This window comes from Peromyscus californicus, unplaced genomic scaffold (genome assembly GCF_007827085.1).
Source record: "Peromyscus californicus insignis strain IS unplaced genomic scaffold, ASM782708v3 Scaffold_5__1_contigs__length_169319896, whole genome shotgun sequence".
NCBI lineage: Eukaryota > Metazoa > Chordata > Mammalia > Rodentia > Cricetidae > Peromyscus > Peromyscus californicus.
The window spans coordinates 55,466,048-55,487,336 of NW_026294573.1; the positions used below are offsets into that span (position 1 = coordinate 55,466,048).

Below are 21,289 nucleotides of genomic sequence, written 5' to 3' on the forward strand. Positions count from 1 at the left end.
AGGGTGGAACTTAGCAGAGGAAGACAGCACTAGGAAGGGACCCAGAGAAATGACCCCAGCTAAAACCTTTACCATGCTTGTCACAGATGGCTCCCTGGTGGCTTCCATCTGGGCAGTGCTCCATCCTAGGACTCTGCTGCTGGCTGCTGTCACCTTCCTGTTCCTGACCAACTACCTAAAAAACAGGTACCCCAAGAACCAACCTCCAGGGCTCTGGTGCCTGCCCTTTGTGGACAACTTGTTCCAGTTGGATCTGGAGCAGAAGCATCTGGTGATTCAGCAGGTAAAAAAGGGCAAGGGTGCCTGGCTGTGCCATGACCCAATCCTGAGCTGCAGGAGCAGGGATCCTGGCACTGGGGGCGGGAGGACACAGCTGTAGGCTGATGCTGGCCCTAGGCTAACTCTACCAGTAGAGCTGGTTTCTAATCTGTGCCTTCATTTATGACACAAAATGGTTTGATGCCAAAAAGTTGATTTTCTTATCTGTGTATGAAAGATCTCCATTGTTAACCCATTGTGATTTGACAACATACTACATATAATTTCATTTCTTCTAAGTATGTTAAGTAGATGGATGACAGAATAGTTCACCTTGTTAAATAAATACTGCTTCCTTAAGAAATGTGTATGTAAGTGCCCCTTCATTTAATTTGTTAAACACTCATCCAGGGAATAAAATAAACAAAACCAAAAACTGCTCTCTTGATCAGAATTTTCTGTAATATCTTTTCTCTCTTATTGACATTTGTTTAGTCTTTGTGCATCCTTGCTGACTGTTCACCTAATGACTTTGTCAACTACACAAGTGCAGAGAAAGATGCAGTCAAATCTCCAGCTCCACTGGGAGTCTTTGTTCTCCTGCTTTCTCTCCCTCATCTCCTTCTGCCCCTATCCTGCATGTGTGTCTCTGTGCGCGCACACATGTGTGTGTGTGTGTGTGTGTGTGTGTGTGTGTGTGTGTGTGTGTGTGTGTGTGTATGTGTGTGTATGTGTGGGTCCTACACATTTAAGATCAGCAGTTGTTTTTGCTTCACTGACCACCCTCCTTTACAATGTCCCTTTTTATCTGTAGCAATTTCCTTGCATAGACAGAGTATGCTTGAGTCAGTTTTTTAAACTTATTATTCCTATGTTTTGGTTCCTTATTTATTATTTCTACCTCTTAACATTAGCTGGGGAGACTAGATCATTTTGTGTATTTATTGTTATATAAGGATGTTTACTCCTTATTTTTATTGCTTTCTGTTTGGATTTCTGTTACTTTACTCTTCCATTTTCCCTTCCCTGTGTGTTTCTTGGACACTTTCCCAGAAGACTCCTTTGTGTTTAACTTCTCTCTCATTACACCTTTTTTACCAACCTCTCAGCCACTGCTCTGTGTTATTCAACACTCACATGCTGCTCATGGACTTTGCTAACACCATTTCCGTGTGAAATGAAGCAGCTACAAGGCTACAAACAGGGAAGAGCCTTCTCCCCTCTAGGACACACTGCTCAGGTGTTGTCCCCACACACTGAGACCCACATCACACACTGACCTGCTCTTCAGTGTCCAGTGCAGCTGGAACTCAAAGACAGAGAAGTCTGTTGTCTTTGTCCCTTACTCATCCTCCATTCCTATCTTTTTTCCTGACCTTTCAAGTTCACAGTTACCTTTCTGACCTCAAGCACTTTCTTTCTCCATTCCCTCAGAGGAGGCTGTAACAGAAGGAAAAGTCTTCACTGTGCCCCTCCTCAGAATACCTTTCCCCTCCATTCCCATACTGTCTTTCTGGATGGTAGGACACTAGTTTGAAGATCTACTGCACTTAATATTTTTAGATGTTCTTCCACTTCATTCTTTCCTTTGTGGATCCCCCATAAGTGATGTTATTTTCTCTCTGCTTTCAAGTGATTTTCAGTTTGTAATTTCTATATTGATTGTGGTGATTTTGCTTAATTAAGCTTGGTTTCTTCATGGCAGGCTTGTATTTTGTCAGACTAGGTAGTTTCAACCATTCTTCAAGATTTTCCCATCTACACTTTCTCTTTCCTGATTTTCAAGGAGAGATGGACATTGAGCACAGCTATAGCATGTCTGGTGCTTATCTGGTGCTGGATCTTGCTGTTTACCATCTGCTTTCTCTGCACTGCCCAAGCTAGTTAGTACATTGTTTCTTTGCCAAGATCTTCTGTATAGATCTCTACTTACACCATTGCAGCTTTCTGTCCTTGTATATTTCATTTCTTTGTTGAGACATGTCGATATTTGGAAAAAAATTAAGACAGTTGTTTTTAAATTCTTTCATAATTCTGAATTCCAAACTGTGTCATCTCAGTAGACTTGAGATGTTCCTGTTTTAAGGTAATTTTACTTGCAGGGCTAGCCTGTTGGGGATCTGAATACTCCCTTTTTGAATGGTGATTGAAAAGTAAATTTTGGTTATAAAGAGTCTCTTGCATGAATCTTGGTGACCTCAGTCTGTGGTCCCCACTCTCACAGAAATTCACCCCATAGCCTCATCAGCATAGTTCAGTGAGAATGAGGACAGTCGCAGACCTCAGGGATCCATCAGAGTAAGGTGCCCACACCCACCACAGGGGCATAAAAGTCAGAGATATCTTCCTTCATCTTTTCTATCAGGAAGAGACATCCCTGTTACCATAAGAGAAGGGGAAGAGCTGATTTCACTACAGGCTCTGCTGTAGACTCTTTGTAACAGTACAGCTGTGGATCTCATGGTTCTGCTCAGAGATTCAGCCCAGATGTGATGCAAAGGCAGAGTAAGTAGCAAGGCTCCACCTATGAAATCCACTACTGCAGTCCACAGTAGTTTAGAGATGTTCATGTGGTTTTATGGTGTTAAACTCACAACACACAGAGACTGGAAGGCAGAAATCTTGTCATGCTGGTCTGCATTTTTATGGCTTTGGGAAAAAATACTGAATTTCAATTAAAGTTTACTTCTGTCAACTGCTGTTTAATTAGCATGATCAAGGAGTTATTTTCTTGATTGTGAGTTAATTAAAAATATTGAGTTATACCTTCCTTTTGCCACTAAATTAGATGTGACTACAGGACTGAGGTGAAATGTCTAGTGTCACACACTGGTTCATGATGAACCACTAGGGCTCTTCTTCCCAGCTGAGTCATTTTTCGTCCATTTAGTTTGTACTTTATGTGAGTTTACACTTTGATATTTCAATGTATGAACAAGTGGAGTAAACTGGTACAAGTTACTTATAATTACTTGGATTCTTGCCATTGGGAAACAATCTTCACAGTCTGGAGGCCTTCCCTCTGGTTCGCATGTTCCTTTTCCTTTAGGCTCCATGACAGACACACTTGTGAGCTGCCTTCTGGTAGCATTTTCACACTCCACTGAGCAAACTGGCTGAGAAGAACAGGAATCTAACTTTCCCATGTTGGTCCCTGAGGTAATGGCAATGAAGGGCTTAAACCCATCATCATTTGACTCAACTCTTATTCCCTGGATTTCCTGCCTCTTTATACAATTAGAGTCTGTTTATCCATGGAATTATTTAATGAATAGACATTTATTAAGTGCTTACCATGGCAGGTACAAATGCAAGATGATCACATGTAGTTTTGGCATCATCAGTTCACAATGGGTGAGAAGTTCTGGGATAGCCTTAGGGAGAATGAAGACCTAAGTTGGGGTACCGATAAAAGGAATATTTAGTCAGTATCTAGTAGAGTAAAAGGAGAAGTTATTTTAAATGGAGGAGCTGGCGTGAGTTAAAACATGATGACAACGAAGAAGCTGATCTTCTATTTCATCATGTGGGAACTGTATTCCCCTTCCACCTCACAATTTCTCAGGTTTCTCTGGTGCAACCTACTGAATTAGTGTAAGAACATTTTTTCCTTGAACATTTATTTTATTTTTACGTGTGTGAGTGCGGGCGCGCACACACACGTGCACACTCTGTATGAGCACATACCTGTAGAGACCAGAAGAGAGCACTGTTGGATCCCTTAGAAATGGAGTTACAAGCAGTTGTGAGCCAAGCAACATGGGTGCTAGGAACCAAACTGTGGTCCCCTGTCAGGGCAGGAAGCTCTCTTAACTACTGAGCCATTTCTTCAGCCCTGGAACAACCTTTACATAAGAGAAAGTTTCCTTAGCCTGAAGTATTATGTAAATTATATATTTGCATTCATTTCTAGTTAGCTGTGACAAAGCACCCCAAATACAATGGTGTAAACATGATTAACACTTTTAACCTCTCAAGATGGGGTTAAATCTGGAGGCTAGATATACAAGAAACAAAGACTGCTTTGTACCAGAGGCTCACCTGAGTTATCCAGTTGCTTTTGGATTACTACTTTGATCCTCCAATAGTTTCATTTGTATGTGTTCTGGTTCATGTGGAAGAGGAATTAACAAGCAAGAAACTTTGATGACCTATGGTTCATAAGGCACAAATATAACCACCACACTCCTCCATCTTGCCTCCCACCTTATTTTTAATGATCAGCTACTTCTTCCAGGAGCCTGTTCTGCTCCTGTTCTCTCATGTGCTTACCAACATTCCCTTGTTCGGTAATTATATACACCATCATGGTAAGAAGTGAATGTTGATTTACATTGGATCGTGATAAAAATTGGCATTGACCTTTGGAGGGGATCTGTTTACCATGCAGGTAGAAAGATCTGAGTTCAGTCCCCAGAACCTACATAAAAAAAGCCCAGTGTAGTAGGTGTATTTGTAATCTCAAGACTAGGGAGGATCAGACAATTAAATCTCCCCAGCTCATGGACTAGCCAGCATAGCTTTCTTGGACCAATGAGAGACCTTGACTCAAAACACTAAAACCAAACCAAAACAAAACAAAAAACAAGGTGTATGGCCCCTCAGAGAGATGCTTAGGATTGAACTCTGGTCTCCATACTCATGCACATACATATGAACACAAATGAACAAACACAAAGATGCAAAGAAACATGTTAAACTTTGAGGAAAGAGAGATTATGAGTTTCCTGTCCCTATTAGGAACACACACACACACACACACACACACACACACACACACACACACACACACCCCCTCAATGCCCAATGCTTTAAAAATGAAGGCTAACTAAAAAACCTTCTTACCTACTCCTTAAGGGAAAATTAATGGCTACAATTTTTTTTCCATTTTCTTTCTGAGTGACTCCGTTCTGTTTCTTCTTAAGTTTAGGAACTTTGAATTAGTGAAATCTTTCTCAAATTACTCCTTCATTACTCAATGTCTTGTCTCACTAATCCTTGGAATGAAATTTCTCTTGTTTTAAAACATTCCCTCTGCTGATCCTTGTTGCCTTACACTACATTTGGAGATTTCATCACTCCTCTTAATGTTCTGTCCTATTGCTGTCCTTAAATATTTTATTTCACATTTTAATCCATTGTTCTTCATTTTATCTATTACTAGTTCTACTTTTAATCCTATTTTAGCCTTCTGGACTATGTTATATTCTAAAAATTATTTTTTATGTATATGAATACTTTGCCTGTATATATGTCTGTGCATTGCATGCCTTCCTGGAACCCACAGAGGTCAGCAGAGGGTTTTAGATCCCCTGGAATGGGAGTTACAGACAGTTGTGAGCAGTCATGTGGGTTCTGGGAATAGAACCCAGATTATCTTGAAGAGCAACCTTCCAATTAAACCATCACTTCAGTCATGGCCTACTTTTCTTTTATCCTCTTTTAAAATCTTTGACTTAATGTTACACAGTTAAAAAAAACATGTCCTGTATTCTGACATATCCTGAGACATCATCTGGGTCATTTAATTCACATGAAACAATTGGAGACTGAATTGACACATTTGAGAATCATAAGGCTAGAGATGCAGAGTCAATTGACTTCCTGAGTTTTACTTAGTTGGTAACAATATAAAATTTATTGATATAATTCTGCTGAACTAGGAAATATACATAGACAAAGAGTTGAAGTCACTCACCTCAAAACTTAGCCTCAGGATCCTTCTCAAGTTCAAGTACAAAATCTAAGTGGTACATGTTGTCAGTGAGGAGTCATTTAGATTAAACCAAATTTGAAGAAGTTTCCAGCACTTCTTCATTGGGCATTTACCAAAATGAAATTAAAAAGTTATTGGATATTCATACATCTATTACTGATAGCTCTTAAACTAAAATACATTAACTTATTGGTTCTGCACTTATGACCAAGACAGGGCAGACTCACTGAGGTTAAATGAAATTATTAAGGTCTATGGATCAGTAACAAAGAGAAAACTGAGTCTAGACTGTCTTCATTGTGTCTGCAAGATTCTCAGATGAGACCAAATCATGACATATGATTTGACACTCTTCCCACAGGTTCAGGTTTCAAAGTGGTAGGGCAACAATGCATGGAGATGGGTAGAAGACCAAGATACTTGAAGGAATTGAATCCTTCTCTTTGACACTACTGTTGCAGTTAAATAAGACACAGGTAGACAAAAAGCAGAGCTTGAGTCTACATAGTTCTGACTCTTGATCACACAGGTGGAAAGAACATTGATACTGATCACATAACATCATCCAAACCAAACAATATTTTATACATTATGCATTTCATGGGCACTCTCCTTCTCTCTCAAACTACCTCCTTGTTCTCATGACTGTTCCCCAATCTATGTCCGACTGAACTCTAAGGTTCGATGGACATCTCAACATTAATGTATTTGTTTTCAATTTGATATAACGCCTGACAAATTCTCTACTCCATGCAAAATCTAGGTTTAGCTAGATTACTCCACCTACAATTTATTTGCCTTTTCAGAATGGTGAATCTAAATACAGTAGAATGATTATAAATAATTAGGTAAATCACAAAGTATGTTGATTAGCCACACAGTTTGTATGGCTGTCTGGGATTGGTAGGCTCTTATCCTGGCTCTCACCATGCATTTGTTTCTCCAAGCCTTTGAACACAGAGCTCATTCATTTGTCAAAGATGCAGTGGGTGTCTGAATGCCTGGAACTAAACAGAGTGCTTCTCACAGTGCCATTCTCATTATACTGCACAGAACAATTTGAGGGAGGATTTTTTTTTTTATTTTTACTCTTTCATAACAGGGAGTCTAAGACTTGGAAGAGAGAGGCTCCCCCAGGAATCCACAGTCAGTTAACCATAGAGCCTACATGCTTTCATCACTCCAGATTTTCAGAGATGTCTCCACTTTTAGAAATCCAGCTTTTAATACATTTTCCATATCTATTAATGATTAAACAGAGAATATTCTCTTCCCTACACTGATACTGAATTTTGATTCAGGCTTCCATGATTTCTACAACAGGCTTGTATGTAGACAGTTCAAACTCTGAGGACTATACCTTTCATTTTCTACCTTCACTAGATTCCAGGTTAGAGACCTTGCTTTCTTTAAGACACTTCTAGAGAAACTTGATGCTCACTCATTTCTTATTCGTGAATGCATGATTGAAAGTATAAGAAGAAATTTAAAATTCTAAAGTGAATTGGTGCTGTGGATATCGCTCTATATAAATAAAGCACTGATTGGCCAGTTACCAGGCAGGAAGTATAGGCGGGACAAGGAGAGAGGAGAATTAAGGAAGGAGGAAGAAAAGAGAGACCGCCTGGAGCTGCCGCCAGGACAAGGAAGATATAAAGTACCGGTAAGCCACCAGCCACGTGGCAAAGTAAAGGTAGAAATGGGCAAAATGTAAGAGTAAGAGCTAAACAATGATAGGCCTGAGATAATGGCCAAGCAGTTTAAATAATGTAAGAGTCTGTGTGTTTATTTTATAAGTGGGCTCTGGGACTGGTGGGACTTGGTGGCGGGAGCTGGAGAGAAATTCTCCAACAACAAATTGGAATTTGGTGAAATGGAGATGATGTACTGAAGCATTCCTGTTACATCAAGGTACTTTTTCCACCCAGATGGGCATGGACTCCTCTTAGGTTTAGTCTTATTGTTTACACATATACATCTCATCATGTGTAGACAGCATCATCTTATAGATAAGCAGACATTTGATTTTCTAAGAAGTCCTTGCAAGCTGTACCAAACATTCGCAAAACTTCTTCAGCATTTGTAAGGTCACATGAGTCTTTTTCTCTGCCTTTATTGGACTTTAGAATGGTTGAGTGGTAGTCTTGTTTATTTGTTGACACTTAAATCCTCATACCATCTTTTAAGAGTACATGATAGATGCCCACCTAATTCATACTGTATCAATAATTTTTATAAAATATATTCCATTTTAATTTGAATTTGAACTTTGTTCAGAGGATGAGAAGACCTTATCAGAAACACTTCAGTAGACCAAGGTGCATCCCTCTATTCACCTTAACACAGAGACCTCTCAACACAAGTCCCATTAGATCCACACATGTATGCCATCCCTTGACACACTGACACAGACATACTTAACTATGGCTATTGAAATGTTTTTCCATTTGTGAAGATGCATGGAAACCTAATTAGCCTGGTTTTTGGTAACATCCCCTCAGTGATCCTAACTGGAATGCCCTTAATCAAAGAAGTTTTAACTCACATGGAACAAAACTTTTTGAAACACCCCATTATGCCACTCAGAGAATGTGTCTTTAAAAACAATGGTAAGTTTGACTGGCAGCACTGTTGAATTTAGTGGGTTATTTTTTTAAAAAACCTGAATTTTGATGGAAAATGGAACCCATATTAGGAGAGTGTTGCTAATGTTTTCCTGCCTGGCCCACAGTCAGGACAAACTCTCTCACCTGCCAGTCCCACAGCCACTCAGACCTGACCAAGTAAACACAGAGACTTATATTGGTTACAAACTGTATGGCCGTGGCAGGCTTCTTGCTAACTGTTCTTACAGCTTAAATTAATCCATTTCTATCAATCTATACCTTGCCACACATGGCTTGTGGCTTACCGGTATTTTACATCTTCCTTGTCCTGATGGCGGCTGGCAGTGTATCCCTCACCCAGCTTCCTGTTCTCTCAATTCTCCTCTCTGTTAGTCCCGCCTATACTTCCTGCCTGGCCACTGACCAATCAGTGATTTATTCATTGACCAATCAGCAACACATTTGACATAGAGACCATCCCACAGCAGGAGAGGCTCCAGGGAGAGGTGTAGGGAGGGAGTGAAAAAGGGTATGATCAAAATGTACTGCATGTGTAAAAAAATTTTAAAAAAGAAAAAAATGCATATATTGTTTCTAGTACAGAATAAGGTGTGCATATGATTTGTTAAAAGCACCTCTATGTCTGTAATTTTACAACGTTCTTGTAAATAAAATCCTTCATGAAATGCTGTCTTCAAAGTCAGCTAGATGCAACATTTCCTAGAAGAAAGCAACTATCAAAGGATTTATGGTGTATCCCTGTAAGAGAGACTTGGAGAAGAGACATGTCCTGCAGAAGAACTCTAGATGCATGGATAGGAAGTAACAGCAGCTCCTACCACAGCCAGACATACTGTGCCTTCGATTCCCTTTTCCCACTCCAAGCCTCTGTCCTAAAAATATGGATATGAACAGCTTCCTCCTGGGGCTGCTCTTCTTGATTATGGCTCCTTTAACTACATCATTAAAGTCATGCCACACAGGGATCTTTAGCATTCCTGACAGTGTGGGAATAGACTAGCATGAATATGCAAAGTGATCATTAAATCAACATATCTGTCTCAAAGCTGAAAACAGATTCCAACTCTATTAACCTATAAAAACTTCATTTTTAGCCATTTCTAATTGCTCCTTGAAACAATCAGCCATTAATTGTACAACTTTGACTACATTATCTGCTAGGAAAAGCAGAATCATTGTCATAATTGATTAATACTGACCAGAATTGATAAAAAATCATTCTTATTATGTGACACATAATTCATCTAACAAGAAAGTCTGAATCAATTAACTATATTGTGAAAAACCTGTCATGCTACAATAGTAAACCATTTATCAAAGACATCCAAGTTGGCCTAGGATTCAGGAAAAGTTTTTGAAATAATGGTACTCATTGAGTAGTTTGAAAAAATATACAATAGGATTAGAATATCCTTGAAGAGACAAGAAAGCAGGGATCATGAAGAATTTAAAGGTATTCAGTGTGGCAAGTATAGTATCTGAAGGACATATTAAGTGGACATAAAACTTTTGAGTCTGGCAAGAAAGTATCCAGCTCTGGGTTTTTCTATCCTAACATCAAGAGAAACCCTTAAGTTGTTTGGCTGGGAGAAAAAAATCAAATATTACACATTTTGAGGCACCCTTAGGAGGCCAGGTAGAGAACAAAAGAACGATAGCAAAGATATTGTCACTGTACGTCATATAAGAAGGAGTCTGAACACTCAAGATGACAAAAATGACAGTGGGTTAGACTGGGATGGTGCCATTCAGGCTCTTGGACTCAAGTCATTCAAGAGAGAAGCCATCATGACATATGACTTAGATGCCAGGAAAATGGGGTTCTCAGGACACTGCAGGAGCTGTGAGTGATACAAAGATGACAATGACAGAAGACAAGGTGATTAGTGGTGTTGACTTCCATTTGGGAGTTTCAGGAATCTAATAATGACTTCTGTCATACATGTGGTGAATGTAAGTTCCTGCAACTGTAATGTTTACAATCACATGCTTTATTTAGGAATGTGTACCTTATGGGACAAACTACAGTTTGACTATCTGAAGAGGTTATTTAAATTACAGGAGTTCATTAAATTTCCTGAAGCCAAGTTTGGTATAGAAGGGAGATTTTAGACCTGGTGTCAAAAAACTCCAAAGTTTCAAGATTTGATAGTTAAAATACAACAATAAAAGTTATAGGAAATTTCTGGCAAAGAATATGTTAGAAAACCTGCAGTATAACTGAAAGATCCAGAATAGAAAGGAGAGTTTCAGGAAATAAATGACTGAGTTGATGAAAGAACCCATGAGCTGGAAACCAGGACCTTTCTTTAAAGACTTGAACATTGTTCTGAAAGGTAACATCTGAACAGGAGTTTGGCATTATATGTGCACAGAGACATGCTGGATGCTAATCACAGCAGCATATCCCTCCTCTGCTACACCACTGCATTTGTGCGCATATGTGTGTGAGGAATATTCATCCTTTTAACTTCTTGAGTTATCTTGTCATCTTTTTAAGTTTGTCTTTGCTAGAACCTCTTCTATAATGCTTTTGTTGCTTTGTTAGTAATGTGTGCCTTGTCCTATCCATGAGTGCATTCCTGGTACTCATTGTGACATAAATTGACATATTTCTACTAATCAGTTTGGGGCTTTAGAACCGATGAAACTTGAACACCTGGATTACCACCTACTTGTTGTCTTTCAAAGATTACTTTAAATTTGTTATCATACCTCTGTGTTTTACCAATTGAAATGTAATTGTGTTAATTGGTGAGAAACCTATAGAGTTTCTATCAGTACAAAATTATATAATATATAAGAAGTACTTCCTAAACTATGTACTGTTGCAAGTCACCAGAATATGTTAGCCACTTGCATTGCAATTGTCTGTGAACAGTTGTCAATTTACTTATTGGCCATTCTTCTCTAGTGTGCACCTGTCTTAGTACTTTTCTGATACTTTTAAACTAGCATCACAATGCTATAATGCTGAATCTCTTCTTTCCAGGCTTGGTCTTCTCCAGTGGCCAGACATGGAAGGAGCAAAGAAGGTTCACACTAATGACACTCAAGAACTATGGATTGCGGAAGAAGAGCTTAGAGCAGCACATACAGGAGGAGGTCCTCCACCTTGCAGATGCCATAGGAGAGGTTGAAGGTGAGCCCTTTACAGGGCAGTGCAGGAGGTTGTGGCCTTTTCATTCACTGAACAGATTCTTATTGTCTAAATCCTAGTCTTTGGTCTGCAACTGTAACAGGTACTGAGGACTGAATAGTGAACATCTAGCCTTGCCCTTGCCCCAGGAGTTCTACAGCTAAGCAAACAAATGGGTTATTAAAAAATTGTTGAACTTAAAGCTTGGTTCTCTGTGTAACTTCACAGATATTGATAAAGTCCTTGAATCATGCCAGGCCCCCTGTAGAGGGCTGTAGTCAGAGCTTTTCAGATGATGCTCTATTGTGCATATTTTATGTCACGCAGTGTAGAATCTTTATAAAAAAAGAAAGAAAGAAGAAAAAGAAAGAGAGAGAGAGAAAGGAAGGGAGGAAGGAAAAGAAAGGAAGGAAGAAAGAAAGAAAGAAAGGAAGAAAGGAAGGAAGGAAGGAAGGAAGGAAGGAAGGAAGGAAGGAAGGAAGAAAGGAAGGAAGGAAGGAAAAAAAAGAAAGGTTAGAAGGAAGGAAAGAAACCAGTATCTTTGAAAGATATATGACCTCTCCCTACCTCCAGGACAGCCTTTTGACCCTCACTTCAGGATCAACAATGCTTGTTTCCAATACCATTTGCTCCATCACCTTTAGGGAACATTTTGGGTATGAGGACAGTCAGTTTCAGGAGCTGCTGGGGTTATTACATGAGGCCACATGTCTGGAAGCATCAAGGATGTGCCTGGTAAGCTCTTTGCCTTTGCATATTTTGGAAAGAATATTGGATTGGGACTGATTAATAAGCAGATACGTTCTTTTCATTTGCGAGACTTTTTGAAGCTAATATATAATGTCTTAAAAGTTGAGTTGGCTGTTTGAAACCTGGGGCCTATGCAGGATTGTTTGGCTTGGCCTGGGAGGAGGGGACTAGACCTACCTGGACTGAGTCTACCAGGTTGACCTCAGTCTGTGGGGAAGGCTTTGCCCTGGAGGAGATGGGAATGGGGGGGGGGGGGCGTTGGGGGGAAGGTGAGGGGGACGGGAGGGGGGAGAACAAGGGAATCCGTGACCGATATGTAGAACTGAATTGTATTGCAAAATAAATTAAAATAAATTTTAAAAAAAAATTATTATCAATAAAAAAAAAAAAAAAAACACCAAAAAAAAAAAAAGTTGAATTTGATACAAACCTATTGGTAATATAAGAACTTAACATATACAAAACATTTCTAACAATTGTATGACCTATTTGAATATTTACACTGGAACATATGCATGTACACTGGAATTTCCCTTTTTGAAACAAATAATGTTATCATGGACTACGATTGTCTCCTTCTATGTCTCTCTCTTTCTACCTCAGTATCACTTTCTGAGTATACTTTCCAGCTCATCAACTTGTTTTAACATTCCTCTTTATATGCAGTACAGTTTCTGAATGTATTGTCATTTTCTCTGTTAGGTATCTGAGTTGTCCCTAGTTTTAGGGTATTAAGAATAATATATCCATGAATTTTCTGGTGCCAGTGTTCAAGGGAACACATCCACTCATCTGGGTCTTCTTGTAGTGAGAATTTTTAAAAATTATTTATTATATTTTTAATATTATAATACAATTTTACCATCTCCTCCTTTTCTTTTCTTCCTCCAAACACTTTCAAGTACCCCTCCTTGCTCTCTTTCAAATCCACGGCTTCAATTTTTTTTAATTATTGATTCTTATGTACATGTTTATATATATATACCTAAATACATAATACAACCTGCTTAGTCTTATAATGTTACATTTATGTATGTTTTCAAGGATGATGAGTTGATGTTGGATAACCAATTGATGGACTCTTCCTGAGGAAAACTTTATCATTCTCAGCATTCCTTAGTTGGCTGTAGTTCTTTGTATGGGGTTTGGGTCTCATAGGTATGCCTGTTGCTATGGTCCTTGTTCAGCTAAAAATAATTTTTATTTCTTTTGTATCTGGTAAGAGCTCATCTGTGGTATAAAATATATTCCATTTTAGATAAGGTTCTATGTATATGTTTCTGTTGGAAGGAATATCCTCTAGCTATCTCTTAAGGAGTTTTATCTATAGTGTCATTTAATCCTTTCTTCTTTTGATTTTCATTATGAAGAAGCTATCTAGAGATGAGAGCAGCTTGCTGAAATCACCCTGTATTAACGCAAGGTTCTTCTGGCATTTTATCTTCATTATTGTTGATTCTGTGAATTTGGTAGCCCTGAATTTGATTTGAGTCATGTTTAGTTACAATTGTCCTGACTGTTCTCTTTATTAATTTATAGTGCCTTTTTAAAAGTCACTTTCAAATAGTTTGGAATTAAAATCTACTTTCTCAGATACCAGGATAATAAGAACTATATGTTTTTAATTTTCTTTTGCTTGATTATAGCTTATTTTTTCTCTAATAACTCTCGGGCTGTGGGTACACTTGCATGTAAGGTATGTTTCTTAGAAACAATATGTTAGTGCATGTGTCTTCATCTATTCTATGTTCTCTCTTTCTGTGTGTGTGTATGTGTGTGTGTGTGTGTGTGTGTGTGTGTGTGTGTGTGTGTGTTAGACATTAAAGCCATTGATATTAAAGGTTGTTGTTGTGAAATCCCTAATAACTCCCATCATTTTGACTATTGTTTTTCTGGATCACTGAATCAGTGTTCATTCTTTGTTTTCTACTCTATTGCTATTACAGATTGGCTTATTAGTTGTGATAATTAAAATAAATTTCTTCATAGCTCTCATTAGTTCAGCCATTTTATGTAATTTATTCTTTTCTGTTCATGACTGACATTGCTTTTGTTCCTGTTCTGTGTAAAATACTGCTTTCACCACCTTCCCCTTGCTGGCATAGTGTGCTTGGGTATACAAGAGTTCCAGAGAAAATGAATCTGAAGTACAGTTACTGGTCCTCCACAAGTTCCCTTTCCCTCCAAGACCTTCTGTTTGTATGCATCCACTTCTCTATGATGCACCCAAAAGTGGATTTATTCTACCTTATCCTATCCTCACCAGCAAGTTCTTGTCAAGTTCAGGGATGCCCTCACTAAAAACTGATGAACTGGCTAGTATGCCTTATAAGTAAGAAAAGGAACTTAAAGAATTTGATCTGTTGCTCTTATTTTCTACAATATTTATGTTCCTTGTTTTAATAGTTGTAGTTCCAAATCCATCAGTGCCTTTGCTTTCCTTCTAGTCAGCAGAGCCAAGGAAGTCAGTAAATTTCAGCGAGTGCCCAGCCAACTTCTAGGTTATGTACCGGGGGAATGTTAGAAGGAACAAAGAGGTAGTAGAGAGTGATAATAAATATTCTTGACATCACAAATTGTAGGAGGTCCTTTGATAGACACTGCAAAAGTACATGTCCATTAATTTTCACAATGGCCCTGTACATATAAATATTGCAACATGATGTGTGAAACCTGGTACAAAAGTATGCAAGCAAGTATAGACAGTAATCCACCAGACCTCTGTGAAATGTTCTGTGTGTCATACACACAGACCAAGTGACACTCCACTGGTAAAGAGTATAATTTTAACATTACTTAATAATATTAATAATATTAAATATTGATATAATTTAATGTTAATGATATTACATATTTCACACTTTAATATTATTAATAATATTGCTACTAGCAATAGATATTGACATACTTTAGTATTATTAATAATATTAAAATTATTAATATTATTATTACTGATAAGATGTGTGCTGTATTATTCAGAATTTTTTAGAAGAACAAAACTGATAGATTATATGTAATATATATGTGTGTATATATATTCTTTCTCTTGTTGACAGGCATTGTTGAATTGGCTGTATCACAGCCAATAAGACATTCCAATACATATGTGTGTATGTGTGATTATATACTTACATACATACATACACACACACACACACACACACACACACACATATATATATATATATATATATATATATATATATTGGATTTATTAGAGGAACTTAAAGTCTGTGGTCCAGCTAGTCCAATAATGGCCATCTACCAACAGAAAGTGTAAGAATCCAGTACTTGTTCAGTCCACACGACTGGATGCCACAGCTAATCTTCAGTATATGCCAGAATCCTAAAGAAGTAGGCTCTAAGGACAATGAAGACATTGACTTGAAAGTGAGTGTAAAGACAAGTAGATGAAGAGTAAACACTATCTTCTTCCACATCCCTATATAGGCTGCCACCAGAAGGTGTGGCTGATTTAAGGTGGACTTCCCACCCACCTTGAATTATCTAACTAAATGGAGGTCTTCCCCCTTTAAATGATTTAATCAACAAAAATCCATCACAGGTGTACCTAACCACTCGGGTTTCAGTTAATTCCAGATATAGTCAAGGTGACACCAAGCACAACCATCATAAGTGTTATTCTCTTGTTATAAAACTGAGGTGGAGAAATGTAAAGTGAACATTCTAGGCCATGTCATGACTTAGTAATGTAAATGATACACGAAACCAACTGTTCCTTTGTATCCAATTATTTACCATTTTACTAAAAACTTAAAAGTATAATCATAAGAAAACAATTGTCTTTGCTTTTACCCACTCATGTGCTTTTGATCAACCTCTCACTTGAAGGAGAACAATACTACCCAATGAGATCAAAGGGAATGACATTCTGAAAGATTCCTTCTATATTTGCTTCCCAGTTTCAAGATTCTGTTCTTGAGATAATCATAAATCCTCTAACTAAAATAATAAAATAAAATAAATACCCACTGTCTTTTCTAGTACCCAGACAAAACTACAAGTTTTAATGAAGAAACCTTATCTGCAGCACTCTGGATCTCTTCTTCACTGGAACAGAGACAACATCCACGACACTGCGCTGATCTCTGCTCTACATATCTCTAGACTCAGAAGTTCAAGGTGAGCATATGCAGAATATGCTTGGACAAAGCACAGTGGTACTTCTGGAAGTCGTTGCTTAGATGAGGCCAAAACTAGAATAGAATAGAAGCTTCAACAGAACACACAGAGCAGCTATGAGGAGAAGTGTTCTTAGAAAGGGTCTTTATACATCCTTTCAGGATTGAGATAATTCACAGGTACAGACTTTATACTCTATGGTTTGAAGAATCTTTGATTCTAGGGGAAAATAAAGAAATCAATAATGAGGTCCATCAGGTAGCAGCCACTCACACCTCTTCAGGGTGAAGAAAAGATGCTACAGCAAGCGAGGGAAACCTAAGAAACTGAGGGTGAACAAATCAACTTACACACTCCTTTTCTTAGCATGTCTCTTTATTTTTCTGCCTATTCATCTAATTTTCTTGTCCTAATTTTAAATCCTTCCTAGCTTCTTCTCCTTCCTAGCTTCTTCTCTAGCCTAAAAATTCTTCTTTCACAGGAGGCTTGTAGCAATAGAAAAAATTACAAGAGTTACTTATCATTGGTCAAAAGCACATGCCTAGGGTAAGCGATAAGGACAAAGCCATTTATCATGGCATCACAAGGATCCAAGGTAACAGGAGTAAGACTGTGACTAGATGGGGGTTGCACAGTGCCCAATAACAAACTTAAAAACACAGGTCTATTGTCAGCAGACTTGGCAATTGAAGAATCGGCATGCTTATCTTAGGGTGTTTTATATGGATAACCTTGGTTGGATACCTACAACTCTGACCTTGTTCATAGCTGTAATTTTTAAACCTTTGATCTATTTACAAAAAGCCTTTAGGCTAGTTTGAAGTTACTCTGAGGAAAAGATGAGATAATCGTGTACAATTAATCTGAGCAAAAGGAACAAAGCAGGCATTTATGGGTCTACAGTCCTCATGGGAAAAATAGGTCTACTTAAGAAGCATATCCTAGTATATTTTCTATATATCAATTTTATACAGCTAAATGAGAAGTCATCTTTCTGAACATCTATGAATATGTGTGCTCAGTAGATGGAATATAAACATTAGATAAACACACAAGCAATGGAAAACACCCATAGCTATTCTTAGGAATGAAATGAAATGAAATATGAGAGAAATCACAGTCAGTAACTCCTTTGTCTTGTCAAGGAAGGCTCCCCATCAGAGAGTCTGGTGGGTTGGCCTGCTGAACACTAGTTGTCACCTGCTGTATACTCCCATGGACTCTTGTTACCAGCAGCTTCCAATAAATCAGCTGTCAATGAAGTAGGTTTCAGCAAAAAGTGGCACAGTCTAATGAATATTCATTCAGTCCCTCCTTCCTTTTCAGCATTGTCTTCCTATTTTGCTCTGAATACAATCCAGATGCCTCAGTCAGATACTTGGCCTTCTGTGATGTTTCCTGTGTCTGTCCAGACTCAACCACACACACTCTACATGTTACCTGCATACATTACATTTTCTCCATTGGCATTGTCCTCATCCTTGTCTATAAGCCTGCTATTAGGCTTTCTCCCTAACAAGAATGTACTATCCCATTTTTTTTTTTTTTTTAGCTTTCAAAAGAATCTCCTCAGATACTGCCTCCTAAATTGGTATACATTCTGCTAAGCACTGACTGCTTGGCAAATTACTGACATGCTCTCCCCTGAAATATGACCCAGTGTGCCCCATTATGGGGATTTACACATTGTTAATGCCTCCCCGGGGACACTCATCCCTTCAGATATAGTGGCACATCCATTATTTTTATTCCTCCAGATTATAGAAAATTTAGATTATTCAGGTGGGATGCAAGAATATTTTCACATCATAAAACATTTTTCCAAATTCTGTTGAGAGTTTGTGAGTGAGGCATAAAGTCACTGTAACACATTCAAGACAACTATTTTTGGCCAAAGATGAAGAGAATTGATCACATTGTTTTCCAAGTAGTAAAGGTAAATCAGTCATTTCTTGGGCTCCATACACTTTTTGATACAGGAACTTAGTCTGGCCTGGAACTCACCAAGTATTCAAGACAGTCTGACCAGTGAGTCACAGGAATTTGTCTGTCTATGCTTCTGGAGTAAACTGGGATTAGCAGTGCCTGCCACCATGCCTGGACTTTATACATGAATTCTGGGGATCAAACTCAGACCCTCATGTTTGCTAGCTATCAATTTACTGACTGAGCTTTCTTCATAACCAATCTTTCTCTTTCTTGATGCAAAATGTATGTATTATTGCTTCTATGTGCGTTTAGATGTATCTTACCTACATTTCCATTGTTGTGATAAAATACAATAGTCAAAACTACCTTATATATGTGGGAGTTTATTTTGACTGACAGAGTCTACAACTATGCAGAAAGGATAGAAGTGGGAAGCCTGAGCAAGAACTGAGACATCATATCTCAACTGGGAATATGAAGCAAAGAGAAAACCTGAAGTAGAACAAGTAGAGAAACCCTCAGAACCATCCCAGTGACACACTTCCTCCAGCAAGCCTCTGCCTCATAAAGGTTCCATGGCTTCCCCAATAGCACCACCACCTAGGACTAAGTATTATAAAACTAGAACCTCTACAGTACATTTAATCTTCATTTGGGCCTTTAGTCCCTATAGGTTCATGGCTGTTAGGATAAAAAATGCATTTAGTCTAACTATGAAAGTCCCCATAGTCTTTAACAGCCTCAATACTGTTCAAAAATCCAAATTCTGTTCTTAGATTCAAGGCAATATCTTAACTGTGACTCATTGTAAAACCCCAAAATGTATTTATATATGTCTAGCATAAAATGATAGAGAATACATATTCCCCTTCCAGCAGTGAAGAAGTGTAGATACAGTGGGGAAATAATGAAACGAAGAAAGACTAAAACCCAACAGGTCAAATACCAAATCCTGTAAGTCCAAGGCTGACGTCTGAAAATTTAGTTTCATGAGACTAAAGGGGCTCTACTCTTTTAACTTTGCTGACTACATGATAAATCTTTCTCTAAGGCTAGTTATACTCCCTGTATGCAGCCTCCTGAGTCGGTATCTTGTGGGTCTACTATCTCCAATGTCTTGGGGTTCTATTGCAACCCAGCCTTCACTTTCAAATCTCCATGCAATAACCCTTAATGGCCTTCAAATGATGACTCTACTGTTAGATGTTACCTTTCCTCAGTAGCTCTCTCTGAAACTCCAAAGAAAGAATCTCTATGCCCTCCTTCACTCTTGCATCTCCCATACCTCCAAATCATGAAGATGGCACTGACAAGTTCAGCTGCCAGTTTGTGATGGCCCCTTGGTCCTTTGGATCACATCTGCAGTAGCTTTTGTTTTGCAGAGGCAGGAGACTTGCTTCCTTAGACCTTCTCTTTCCACAAGTTGGAAGCTTAAATAGGTGGGGTCTTAATGTCAGGGAATCCTTTCTATTTTTCAGTGAAGAGCAGTAGGCCTCTCCTTAATAAAGTAAATTCTTTAACAATGACAGGATCTTGTCTACTATGGGCTTTGGGGAAAACATTAAGCTTCTTAGTGCTCTTTTTCTTTCCACAGTATATATTTTTTAATTTCATTCCAAACAACTTACTGTTTTTAGTCACAGAATTAAGAATAACCTGTAATAGCAATGCCACAGAGTCAATGTTATGCTTTCTTTAAATTTTCTCTGCAAAGTAGACCATTGTTTTCAATTTAGTCTCAGGAAAGTTCTTAGGACAAGGACAGAAAGACAACCAGATTCCTTTTCAAAGAGTCACATGCAACACAGTTACAGGGGTTCAGGAAGAGTCAGGCTTGCCACGTGACAAGTGCCTCCCAACTGGATGCTATCAGCCATGCTCAGGACAGGTCTTTCTTCTCACTTCAATGACCCACATGCCAATCATCTCTGAAATGACCTCACAGACAAACATGGAATTTCTGGGCATCAGAAAATATGGTCACTGACTTGGTTACTGTTCTTTGTTGTGAAGACACCTCATGAGAAGGGCAAATCTCATAAAAGAAAGCACAGAATTGGCAGCTTGCTTACAGTTTCAGTTTCAAAAAGCAGACAGGTATGACACTGGGGCAATATCTGAGAGCTTTACATACTGATACACAGGCAGAGAAACACAAAGACAAAACGACAGAGAGACAGAGACAGAAAGAGTGACTGGGCAGGTGTGGTTTTTGAAATCTCAAGGCCCACTTTCAGTGACCTACCTCCTCCAAGAAGTCCATACCTCCTAATAATTCTCAAAAGCATTTCACTCCATGGCGACTAGGCATTCAAATATATGAGGTTATAGGGGACATTCTTAATCCAGGTTATAGGGGACACACTAATCAAGATTACCTATCACACAGGCCAAGCTTTAAATCACATGCTCCATGCTGAGCAACTAACTGACACCTGCTCAGCCATGCTCAGTGAGAGGGGAGAGACTGTTCCATGTAACTGCTAAAGGAGGAAAGATTAGCTTCATGACAAGGAGTGGTTTAGTCACAGTTACAAAGGGGATTGCAGACAGGTCAGGTTATTAACCCTGAGTCCTAACTTTGCATATCATGGTATGTGGATTCTTACAGGAGAACCTTGGGAGTTCAATGAGTTATTACTTATGCTATTCATGGCAGGCAACAGGAGGAGCATGTGGAGAACACAGATGAATGAACCACAATGACAAAAAAAATCACAGATGTTA

The 21,289-nt window shown here is 38.5% G+C and overlaps 1 protein-coding gene across 1 annotated transcript; it reads left to right on the plus strand.

Moving 5' to 3' along the window:
* Window positions 1-65: 65 nt before the first annotated feature.
* LOC128096990 (cytochrome P450 2J3-like) lies at window positions 66-13,579 on the plus strand. The gene is given in 6 exon segments (XM_052717203.1): window positions 66-280; window positions 8,418-8,583; window positions 11,594-11,743; window positions 12,314-12,351; window positions 12,353-12,475; window positions 13,535-13,579. Coding segments are annotated over 6 exon segments (729 nt in total). The 5' UTR covers window positions 66-73.
* Window positions 13,580-21,289: the final 7,710 nt, after the last annotated feature.